The sequence below is a fragment of the Mesoplodon mirus genome, assembly GCF_964341445.2.
Source record: "Mesoplodon mirus genome assembly, chromosome: 14".
Taxonomy (NCBI): Eukaryota; Metazoa; Chordata; class Mammalia; order Artiodactyla; family Ziphiidae; genus Mesoplodon; species Mesoplodon mirus.
Window position 1 is genome coordinate 70565912 of NC_138990.1, and position 12954 is coordinate 70578865.

Below are 12954 nucleotides of genomic sequence, written 5' to 3' on the forward strand. Positions count from 1 at the left end.
AAGTTCACATTCTCTCCACTATAAAATAAAATATATACATTCAGTTTAAATTTAGGAGTGGAAAACTTATGCTCTTTTATTCTATCTAACAGCAGCTCACTTTTACCATGTTCCGTGATCAAGGCTGATATTCTGGTATGGCATAAGGGCTGAAAGCTGTTCTGATTAGTTGGGTATCTGTTCTTTTTGATTGGTGCCTATGCCATGCTGATCATTAAATATTTTGAATATCACACCTGTCCATGACACAGAACTCTGAGTTTTCAATCAAATACTTACTCAGACACTTGAAATCATCTAAAACCACTTCATATGACATATTCCATGCCTACAGGTATCCTGGGTCTAAGATGTAGAACTACTACTTCTTTGCAAAATTTGGCTATTCTCTCTCTAGATAAGAACATGTTGAAATTCCCAAGTTGTATAGTAGAAGCTTAACATTTGCCATTTATATATACCAAAGCATGGAGCACATCTTTGAGTCAGTAGTACAAAATTACTGTACTCTAGGTTTTTGCCAGTGAAAACCTTGAAACGGCATCCTGCCTTACTTGTTACAAGTCAGGCTTATAGCATTTGATATTTGGGAAGTCAGTCTGACAGGATACTACTCACACCTTCCTCAGTTCTTGCTATTAAATTAGATCACCAGAAAGGAATATATTTAGACATTAACTTATGCACTTAGATAGAAATGCCTAAACTGAGATTTATACACTTACATTCTTAGATTTTATCAAGATTCAATATACAGGAGGGATAAATTAGGAGTTTAGGAGTAGCATATACACACTATTATATATAAAATAGATAATCAACAAGAACATACTATATAGCACAGGGAACTCTATTCAATATTCTGTAATAACCTATATGGGAAAAGAATCTGAAAAAGAATGGATATGTGTATTGGGTTGGCCAAAAAGTTAATTCAGTTAATGAATACATTGTTCAACAAAGTTCTTGGCAAAAATGAAAAATGCCTTTTATTTTTACTTAAAACCGAATGAACTTTTTGGCCAATCCAATATGTGCGTAACTGAATCATTTTGCTGTACACCTGAAACTAACATAATATTGTAAATCAACTATACTCCAAAATAAAATTAAAATTAAATAAAAAATAAAAATTTAAAAATTTAAAAAAAGAAAAAATAAAGTACATAGGAATTTTAGAAAGCTTCAATATACAAAATGACCATATTAAAAAAGGAAGCAATGGTGTAAATATTTCAAGGACAAATCTAAACATCCTCATAACAAAAGAAACATGATATAGTTCTGAGAACTTCATACTCCAAATTTATTTATAAGTTAGTTATACCAAAATCAGTTCGCCTAACTGATATATAAAATGTTGTACAGGCTCCCTCAACTGGTTAAGATGTAGAACTACCAAAAAACATGCTGCATCAAGTTGCCTGTATCATCCTCTTCAGAAATTTCAGTAACCCCAGCTTGAGATCGAACAGACATGATGTCATTAGATAATTTGTCAAAGCCATTCTGTAAACATATATTTGCTAATTCTTGCCACTTTTCTAGGGAGCAAAATGGATCATTTATCATAAGATGTTCAACTGCATCTGAGGAAATAAAAATACAATATTATAATACAGCACTTATTTGATAATCCATACTTAGTAATTCTTCAAAAATAAAGAGATATCATTTCAACTCCATTACTATTAGATCTGATTCCTTTAAGTGTAACATGGAGTGCCTAGTCGAGCTCATAGTAAGTACTGAAGTGTTAGTTCCTTCTCCTCCTTTTTCATTAACCTTTTCATGCCTCAATTCAACTCTCCACCATTTCTCACATTAACTATTCCTCCACTCATCTCCTTCTTGGTAAGGTCAGCAGATGCTGAAGGTTGAAAGGAAGGGAGTTCAGAAAGTGAAGAATGTGGGCTCAGCCTTATTCACAGTCTATAAGGTACCACTAGGAACTATCAAACAAATTTGATGGTCAAGTTTTCATGATCCTTCAAACACTTTTACAAATGCCCTATAGTGCTAACCTAAGGGTTTAAAAAGCCTCTTAATGATGGGGCTTCTTTAACAAATATTTTTCTAAAGGAAATAAAAGAAGGATTTTGTTTATTAAAGAAAACTAATGATATTATTTACTTTTTTTTTTTTTTTTTTTGCAGTATGCGGGCCTCTCACTGCTGTGGCCTCTCCCATTGCGGAGCACAGGCTCCGGATGTGCAGGCTCAGCGGCCATGGCTCACGGGCCCAGCTGCTCTAGGGCATGTGGGATCTTCCCGGACCGGGGCACGAACCCGTGTCCCCTGCATCGGCAGGCGGACTCTCAACCACTGCGCCACCAGGGAAGCCCGATATTATTTACTTTTGAAAATCAATTATAGTGACCCTCTTTGGAACTATTTATGGAACTCATTTATCTACTACCTGCATTACTTATAATACTTGATTAAAGAGGATCTCTATTCAGGTTATTGTAATCACTATTATTTTATTTCTACCATGATTACTATTTTTCTATCAAATAAAATATTTTAGTTGATATCTGTAATGATAATTTCTAAATTATCTTCCCAACTATGTTTTCATGTAATTTACTATTCTTTCTTTGGCCCCATATGATAATTTAAAATCAATTTGTCTGCTCAAGTTTCTATATTAAATTAGAGAAAGGAAAGAAAAAACTGAGATCTAATTAGTTATTCCTGATCCCACTCCAGAGTGAGGTTCAGAGTAAATAATATATGTAAATAATATTTTCATATATATTTGGTTTAGGAATAAAAAACATAAAGTTTATCTAAATAACATTTAATATATATATATATATAAATTATTAAATATACACATGTTACTATATATAAAGATTTTACAGTAGTGATAGCTATTATAACTATTATGATGTTCCCCTCAAGCTTCAGAAAGAGTCTCTCTTCATTCTAATCCTCTCAACAAATATATACTATTGCCAACAGAATATTAACATGGTAATCTTTACATTTATAAACACCTAAATTTAACTCTTGCCAAGAATAAACTCTTCGGAAGATAGAGTTAACTCAAACATAATAATCTTGAACCTTTCCCTAAATAACCCACTACTACTTCCTTCACTACAAAATTTTACTTCACTTACCTTTCCCACCTTTATTTATTTCTTGAAGTAGCTTAATGCCAACTTTTTTCATATCTACAGAGAACAGGTGAAGTACAGCAAGACCAAAAGATAAATATGGTGGTTTCCCATTCCATTCTTTAGTGAGACACTGAATTAATTCAGTGTGGGGACAAAACTTTATTAGCTGCATCAGGTCATCTGAAAGCAAAAATGAAAAACTGTCTCAACATCCTAATATGATACATCAACTAGAAACTGGGACTAGCTAATGTCTATATTTGCCAATCAACTCTTCTTTTTCCAGTCCTTCCAAAGCCCTCAATGAATTCAACATTACTATCTCCAATCCAAAAAAAAAAAAAAATCATACTCAGCATAGCAAAAAACAAAGGAAAACTACCTAAACATAGTACCAGGAAAAAAATTTATCAGAGAACAGTCTTGAAAAGAAATGTGGTATAAAAAAAGGACCAGGTTGACAATCAAGAATCCTGAATTCTAATCATAGCTCAATCAGTCACTTAATCTTTTGGACCTCAGTTTTTGCATCTTAAAGTGCTAGAATTAGTATCTCCACAATTTCTAAGCTCCCATCTAATACTACGTTATTTTTGTCTACATCTTGTTGCTCATTTGGGGGCCAACTTCTACTGAGTATATCTTTCTTTCTGTGCCTTGCACAGAAAAGGGGCTCAGTAATTTTTCCTAAAAATATCAAGTATTTAGAAACCCAAATATGAAGATTTTAAGAAGCTGTTAGCTAGTTCAAGTAGCTAGAGGTTGAGCCATATGAAGTTGCCTACACTTGACCATTTTTTACTTCAAAAAAAAAGTAATTTCATATGGTTTAATCTACTAGTTAACCATTCAGATAATCTAAAGCTACAATCATGATTTATATTCTTAAATTTATAAACTTTGTGTTAACTTACTAATTTTTTTTTTTTTTTTTTTGCGGTACGCGGGCCTCTCACTGTTGTGGCCTCTCCCGTTGCGGAGCGCAGGCTCAGCGGCCATGGCTCACGGGCCCAGCCGCTCCGCGGCATGTGGGATCTTCCCGGACCGGGGCACGAACCTGTGTCCCCTGCATCGGCAGGCGGACTCTCAACCACTGCGTCACCAGGGAAGCCCCTTACTAAATTTTTTAAAGTAAAAATATTCTTCTTGGGCCACAACAGAGTTAATTTTCAGAATAATTTCTGAGAGCACTTCAAGAACTACGTGTAAACATACCTGCACTCTAAAAGGTAATACAAGGTAATCTAGTGTTTATTAAACACATATTTATTGTACTGTGAACTTACATATATTAAATTACTACATCTAACATTCAGTATAAGTCAGATATTATTATTCTCAAATTACAAGTGAGGGAACAGGCTTAGAGAAGTTAATTTTCCCAGAATTAGACACATAGTCTAAAGAAGAACAGTTCATCTGACCCCCAAAGTTCATGACCTTCCAATCTATGGTGCTGCTCCTCCAAAATAATAAATATGTGTGTGTGCATTGTGTGTATGTATATATATACATGCATACACACACAAAGAGAGAGAGACAAGGACAGAGAAAGAGAAATGGTAAAAGATGAAGCAAGGAATAGCAGAATATAATTCTATATCAATGAAGTCAAATAATTTTTTTTAAACTTTTCCCTAGAGAAGAGGTAGAAGTTTATGATTTGGGTCGCTCAATCTGGCCTCCACTACGGTGAAGTTATTTATATAGGACCCCCCTGTCTCCAACATTTCATAACTCATCCATCTCTCTCTATTTCATTCAATCAAGTATTCAAATACTCTTATCTTCTCCATTAATTGATTAACCAATATTTACTCCATTATGTACAAGGTATGGTCTCTGACTAATTAGAAAGGACACAAGTTCAAATCCTATGAACTTACTCCTCTACTTACTTCAGAATGCATTTCCTTATTCCTTGGTTTGACATGTAATAATGATCATTATTTATCTTGTATGTTCTATTTTAATAAGGTTATAAGGGTCTATATATCAACCATGGTACTGTTTAATGCACAAAATACCTAGATACTTAGAACAGTGGTTCTCAAGATATGGTCTAGGGTCCATAAAGTCAGAACTATTAAACTAAAACTAAACTAAACTAAAATTTGCCTTTTTCATTCTCCTTATCTCACAAATATACAGTGGTGTTTTTCCAGAAGCTACATGACATATTACAATAGACTGAATATAGGATCAGATATGGGAAGCCAGCTATCTCCCATTAAACCAGACATTACAGAGATTTACAAAAATGTAAAACAGCGTCACTCTTTTCCTTAAATTGTTTAGCCTTGGAAAAGTTACTTTTCGTAAACATATTTTACTTATGACAGTACATCATCGGTTTATTGTTGTTGTGGTTGTTTTTGTTCTTGGCCTCGCGGCACAGCTTGTGCTATCTTAGTTCCCCAACTAGGGATTATTAAACCCGCCCCCTCAGCAGTGAAAGCACAGAGTCCTAACCACTGGACTACCAGGGAATTCCCTATTGTTGTTATTTTAAACGTGAAATGTTGCCATTTGCAGCAACATGGATGGACTTGGAGGGCATTTTGCTAAGTGAAATAAGCCAGACAAAGAAAGAAAAATACTGTATGATCTCACTTAATATGTGGAATCTAAAAACATAGATGCATCTGACTCACCTCACTCAGCTGCACCTGGGGAAGAGCCAGCTGACCAGCCCTGCAGACTGATGTGACACTGCCCTGGCTGGAGACCCTGATTATATCCCACAATAAGCTGAGAAGCCTGCCCTTGCTGGGATGGGCACTAACGGCACTCAACACCACAGACGTCTCCTTCAACGAGCTGGCCTCGTTGTCTCCTGACGCCCTGAATGGCCTGAGCCACCTCCAGGAGCTCTACCTGTGTAGCAACAGGCTGCAGACTCTGCCCCTCAACTCCTCTCCCACCCCCCACCCCCAGCTCCTAGCGCCCACACTCCAGCTGAAGAAGATCAACCTGGCTGAAAACCAGTTGAGAATAGAACAAAACAGACTCACAGATATAGAGAACAAACTAGTCGTTACCAGTGGGGAGAGGGAAAGGGGGAGGGACAATTTAGGGGTAGGAGATCAAAAGGTACCAACTATTAAGTATAAAATAAGCTACAAGGATATATTGTACAACACAGGGAATATGGCCAAAATTTTATAATAACTATAAATGGAGTATAACCTTTAAAAATTGTGAATCACTATACTGTACACCTGTAACATATATTGTACATCAACTATACTCCAAAAAATTTTTTTTCTGGTTTAACTTCTTTTTCTTTTCTTTTTTGTTAAAGTCTTTATTGAATTTGTTACAATATCGCTTCTGTTTTCTGTTTTGGTTTTTTGTTTTGGCTGCAAGGCATGTGGGACCTTAGCTCCTGGACCAGGGATCGAACCCACACCCCCTGCATTGGAAGACAAAGTCTTAACCACTGACCACCAGGGAAGTCCCTGGTTTAATTTCTAATAGGATAAATATCAATTGATATAAGCCACATAGACAAAAACTCTTTGGGATCTTCAATGCTTTTTAAAACTATGAAGGAGACCTGAGACCAGAAGGTTTGAGAGCCTCGGGTCTAGAATAACCCAGTTTCTAGATTGTTTCTAGCCTCGGAGTCTAGAATTCCAGATCTAGAATATAACCAGATAGGTACATTCACTTGTTTAATGATGATGGGGAAGGTGAACAAACAAATCATTTCAGGCTTTATTCTAGAAATCATTAGGGAGGAAAAACGAAGAGTTTTTCCTTCTAAAACAGATGCTCTATGAGTCAGATTTATGCTTTTGGAACAAAAGACTTTTTTAGGACTTCACCATTTTTGTTTTGTTTCTTTGATTTGTAAATGTAGAGTTGATAGTCTAAATCTGAGAAAGACCATTTTCTTCTGAAACCAGAAAGTATTAACAAACTGAGCCTGTCCCCTGAGGGCAAGGATAATACTTTGGAAAGCTGTGGTTGTTTGTCATTAAAAAGTAAAATAAGCAGAGTAATTTTTCAAACATTGTTTCTACCTTTTAAGCTTAATTTTCTTCAGGTTATTATTATCTTATGATGTTGTACTAAATAAATTCTGAGGATAAATATCAAGGTTCTAATTATACAGGAGAGTTAATATTTCTTACATTAGTACAATATACAGTTGTCCCTTGATATCCACGGGGTTTGGTTTCAGGACCCCCTGCAGATAGCAAAATCTGAGTATGCTCAAGTCTCTTATATAAAAAGTCTCATATACAAAATGGCATAGTATTTTCATATAACCTACACACATCCTTCCATATACTTCAAATCATCTCTGGATTACCTAATACAATGTAAATAGTTGTAAATACAATGCAAATGTTATGTAAATAATTGCTGATGCATAGCAAACACAAGTTTTGCTATTTGGAACTTTCTGGAATTTTTTTTCCCTCAAATATTTTCAATCTGAAGTTCATTAAATCCATGGATGTGGAACCCATGAATATGGAGGGCTGACTGTATAATTATTTTACAGTGTAATGCACTACTAGAGGAACAGGATAATATGATAATGAGTCAATCATGTTTCTATATACTCATGCAAGGCAAATTTTGCAAGCAAAAGAAGACACTTCACATTTCATTCAATAAAAATTCCAAGAGTAACTAAAACCTTTATTCCTTGACTAAAATAATTCTATGGAAAAATAATACTTAACACAGAAACTGAATCTGTATAAATTAGATAATATTAATAAAATATATAATTCATTCAACAAATATTGTGTTGTAACTACTCTGCCAGATTCTGTTCCATCGCTGTGTGTATATAGGCAAATTGCTTACCTCTCTGTGCCTTAGCCTCTCTTTGGACACAGTTATTTTTCATCTATAAAATAGGGATGGGCTTCCCTGGTGGCGCACTGGTTGAGAGTCCGCCTGCCAATGCAGGGGACACGGGTTCGTGCCCGGTCCGGGAAGATCCCACATGCCGCGGAGCGGTTGGGCCCGTGAGCCATGGCCGCTGAGCCTGCGCGTCCGGAGCCTGTGCTCCGCAACGGGAGAGGCCACAACAGTGAGAGGCCCGCGTACCGCAAAAAAAAAAAAAAAAAAAAAAAGGGATAATAACAAAACCTAGTTCATAGAGTTAACATAAGGATTAAGTGAGATAAGGCATGTAAAAAGCTGAACTATAGCTATTATCACACTAATAATATCGGGCATGCTGTTACATAATGAATGAAAAAAATTAATAACTCTAAAAAACAGATTCTAAGTAAAAGTCAATTTACTCTTTGAAAATGATCAGATTCGACGACCATAAAAGATTCTTTTTCCTGGAAGAATGTGACCTAAAAGTGCTATATTTTGTTCCATTGTGCAATTTCTTAGAACTAGAGTACACAGCTTGCAAAATCAGGATTGACGTAGGCCTGGGATATGGGGATATGTCAGGACTACCTGTACATTAAGGCTACTGCTGAACTAGACTATAATAAGAGATCAGCTCATTCAACTAGGGTCACCCTAAGGTCCACAATTCTCTCAGATCACTGCCCAGCTGCAACCTAGGTGTTTCAAACTTTTAAAATCAATATTATTTCACTAATTCTTCATTTCTAATGCTTATATTATAGTTCAGAATGATATATATAAGTTCAGTTATTTTTTAAAAATCCTTTAAGTAGCATGGTCCAAATATCTGCAAGTTTACTAAATGTTTATGTACTGAAGAAATATAAAATGTATTTGAATGTCCACCATCAAAGTCAATCAGCTTCAGCTTACCTGTTTTCACTAAAAATTACAAAAGAAATCTACATACTGGTATACACAAAACAAGCTTTATAATGTATAAGTCCAAAATATTGCCTGCTATCATGGGTGATCTTACAATTCAAGTCCAGAATTCGAATGTATACAAATAATAGGCTTTTTCGCTTACCAGAAGTAAAGTCCTTGAATTGTTGTATGTATTCCATGGCCCCTTGAATTTGACCCTGTTTACACAGGCAAAGAAGAGCTTTCTTGTGCAGGCCACATTCACTATAGATAATCTGAGCTAAAGCCAGACACTTGGCCTTGTTATAAGTATCCTGCTCCCCATAATCAAAAATCACATCCCCAGCCTCCTCAGAAAACATCAGCCTAGAGCAAGCAGTCAATAGGGCACATGTTAGTGAGCTCTTGATGAATGGATGAGAATGAAATATTTGAAAATTCAGCACAGTAGAATTGGATTTTCTATGGTCTATAAGGATTCCAAGTTAGTAGGCAACTGATGAAATTAAACATATCTAAGACTTAACAACAAGAACAAAAACAATCAGCATGTCTTCCTTTGGGGGAAGTAATTTTGGTGAAACTGAGCTCAACTTTTAAAAAGATCTACAAACAAGGTTAAAACTCTCCTGAAAAGATTGGTGGGATTTAAAATTTCAAGGTAAACAAAAATTCTCTCATAATTGAGGCTCTCAATGTTCTTAGCTGTTATCTAGATTCCAAAACCCTGTAGAATGTAAGAACTTATTAAATGTTGGTTAAAGGTAGTGACAAAATCTTTAGCTCAAAATTACCAACAGATCTTGCAAGCATTTGTACTAAAACAAAAACAGAAAGTGCAACAGCAGTGTTTTTTATTTTAATTGTTATAGATTTGAAAGAAACAATGGGGGGAATAAAGGGACTTAACTGTGTCTATTAGGAGAGACTGAAGAAACAGTTCTTTTGAGATGGCTCAAGTAAGTAGATTTCACTTTTCATCAATTTTAGTGCACCATCTTCATACACAATTGAAGGGAACCATCTGTACTACTAACTCCACCTGGAATCTATCAGCATAAGCCAAAAAACATTTAGGTATCATTAAAGATATCACTTCTAATTACTGGCTGTACTGGGCTTTATTGTTTGGGGTTTTTTTTGGCCACACCATGCAGCATGCAGAATCTTAGTTCCCTGACCAGGGATCGAACCCGTGCTCTCTGCATTGGGAGCATGGAATCTTAACCACTGGACCACCAGGGAAGTCCCATAATTATATTTTTAATTAATAGCTACAGAATAACAACAGTCACATAATATTAGTGTCTGTATATATGTAATAAAATGCCAATAACAATAAAATGAAATACTGAAACTCCTACAAAATGTCTCTATTGAAAATTAAGTAGATAAAGTCCTCTGTGTTTGTTGGGGCAGGCAGCAGAGAGGTGGGTTTAAAATCAAAAGGCAGCTCCTGGGTACGAATCAATTATTTAGGAAGCAATTCCCCGACTTCCACATTTTAATACCAAAATATAAGTTTTGGTAGTTAAAGCCACGTTTCCTGAGACTGAACAAGTCATTATTTCAGTTGTTGTAGTGACTGCATTACTGGAGCAACATGAAAATACCAGTATCTTACTATTTATTTCTCTTATTAATACCATTATTTCATTATTTTCAGTGGTCACACTCACGATGCTGTTTTACCCGAGAGAAGGCCAGAGTTGAGACTAAGGTTGCTGTCTTGGTTTGTCACTTTCCAAAAGGATGATCAGAAGCAAAGAGTATGATTTAAAAGAAAATTATCCAAAAGGAGGAGGAGGATCAAGCCCCCAAAGAATGGAATTGGCCCCAAAGGAAAAGCAGGCGGTGGGGGGGTGTGGTGGTGACAGGGCTCGGGGAGTGAGAAAAACAATGATTCTAGCCCTGGGGTAAGACAGGTAGCAGTCAGACACCCAAAACAAAGTTTTGCCTTGTTTTCAGTCTGTAGCACTTTTTCAGTAGTAGTCATCCAATAATTTTTTTGAAAAAGGCGAGATTTTTGTTTTTATGAGTTCCTAATGGAGACCTGAAATGTATGAATAGGTATAATCCATAGTTATCCAAAGCCTTCTAATTTTAGTGCAGTTTTACCACACAGTGCCATCAAAGCTTAAGAAAAAATAAAAATGCTGCCAGAAGATTCAAATCTAACATTTTAAAATTAATCACTACCAATATGGTATGGAGTAAAGTTGTAATGATTTTTATAGTGTCTAAGGTACCTAAATAGAAGAAACCCAAAACATGGAAAATCCAAACAATATTAATTAGCTCATGAATGCTCTAGAGTTGAGTGGGTTAAATCAAATTGTCCTATTTAGAATAAAGACATTTATGCTAAATGGTATGGCCAGAAAAATATAGAAATACAAATATGAATAATTCAGGAAAAATGTAGTGGTATTTTCCCACTTTATGCACTCAGGGAAATGCATAAGAGTTTAAATTCTTACAACTAAGAGGTAGAATGGGCCAAGCATATGTAAGGAAATTAATCTTGTCTGAAGTGTCTTTGCACTAGATAACAGGTGTTAGTAATGAACACACACTTTCTGATGCTGTTCTCATGCCTGCACCATTTCCAGGGCTCCCTGACAAGTACTTTTGTGGAGAGTGTAGAAGTGTGACCAGGCAGAGAAAGAAACAAGGAGGCAAAGACTGAAAAGAGGGCTACACATATGAAGAAGTTTCCTAAAACAGGAATTATGTGAACATAATTATTATTATGTGAATAATTAATTACTATGTGAACAGTAAGTGAAGGGATAACAAGACAGGGTGAGAGAAAGCTACACTGCACTGGGAAACAATAGTGAGATCAATCCAGGACAGTTTTATGACTATCCAGAGTTGTGCAGGGAAATGATGAATTTGAAATGGGTAGCAGTAGGTAGTAGTATGCACACTTGCCATTTTTGTTTGGGACATTTCCAAGTCATGGATTTGTTATTTAGGGAGTGCTTACATTTGTCCATCTACTCCCTTATGATACACTTCTTAAAGATGAGAACTGTACCTACTCTCTAATATGTATTCTATGTCCCTATGCATTTAGAGCCAAGAAAGCATAGCCCTTAGGCTGCAAAATAAGGCGGCCATGGCTACTAGAGAGATGACAGGGAGGCCTTTCGTCACTCTGCCTTCCAATACTCACAGCCCAACCCATGCCCACATAGACCCAGCAAAAGGAGCTGTTATCTTATTTCCAGATTGATCTTCATAAGCTGGTAGACACAGTTTTGGTGCCCACTCAGGTCCCCTTTACTGTGCCAGTGCCCCTTCTCCAGCTGATTATTGACAACTCATAGCTGCCCCTTCTCCAAAGAATTGCCCTCAGCTGACTGGAGCCACCTCACCTAGAAAATTATGCCTATCTTTCAACCCCCTAGTAATCTAGAGTTGATGACTGACTAGTAAGGGATACAAAAAGCCAGTCCTATAAACAAGCGGTAACAACTTTGCGGTACGGCTTATGCTCCACAGCTCTCTTCTTATAATACTGACTAATACTAGACTTCACCTGAGTTCACATCCTTGCTTGGCTCTTTCCCTATCGTATCTCACTGCTTCCCTTATAAAATTTCCCAAACAGTAAATGACATCACCTAAATCCAGGTATCATGCTCTCTTCAAGGGTATAGGGGGCCTGAGTGCCAAAAATATTCCCCTTTGCCCCATTATTTAGCAATAGTCCTATCTTCTCATGATAGTCAATCAGGACTTCCAGACTCACAGAGCCTAAAGTTGCAGGCATGGGAAGCACAAACTCCCTGTGCTGATGGTTCATTCTAAGTGTCAACTTGATGTTGTTGGTCAAATAATATCAAGTTGACACGATATTATTTGACCAACAACAGATATTTGGTCAAATATTATTTTGGGCGTGTCTGTGAGACTGTATTTGAAGAGAGTAACATTTTAATTGGCAGGCTGAGTAAAGCAGATTGCTCTCCTGAATGTGGGTGGCCCTCATCCAATCGGTTAACGGCCTGAATGGTACAAAAAGCATGACTCTTCCTCAAGTAAGAGGGGACTCC

The 12954-nt window shown here is 36.3% G+C and overlaps 1 protein-coding gene across 2 annotated transcripts in view; it reads right to left on the reverse strand.

The window, feature by feature from the left end:
- Positions 1-1282: 1282 nt before the first annotated feature.
- Positions 1283-12954, reverse strand: part of CLHC1 (clathrin heavy chain linker domain containing 1) — a 38127-nt gene continuing 26455 nt past the window's right edge. For both annotated transcript variants that reach the window (XM_082642120.1, XM_082642121.1), the window contains exons 9-11: positions 9054-9256; positions 3128-3307; positions 1283-1589 (exon numbers count right to left, since the gene is read on the reverse strand). In XM_082642120.1, the coding sequence (XP_082498246.1) occupies positions 1396-1589; positions 3128-3307; positions 9054-9256 (577 nt within the window). In that variant the 3' untranslated portion in view covers positions 1283-1395. The remainder of the gene's footprint in view (positions 1590-3127; positions 3308-9053; positions 9257-12954) is intronic.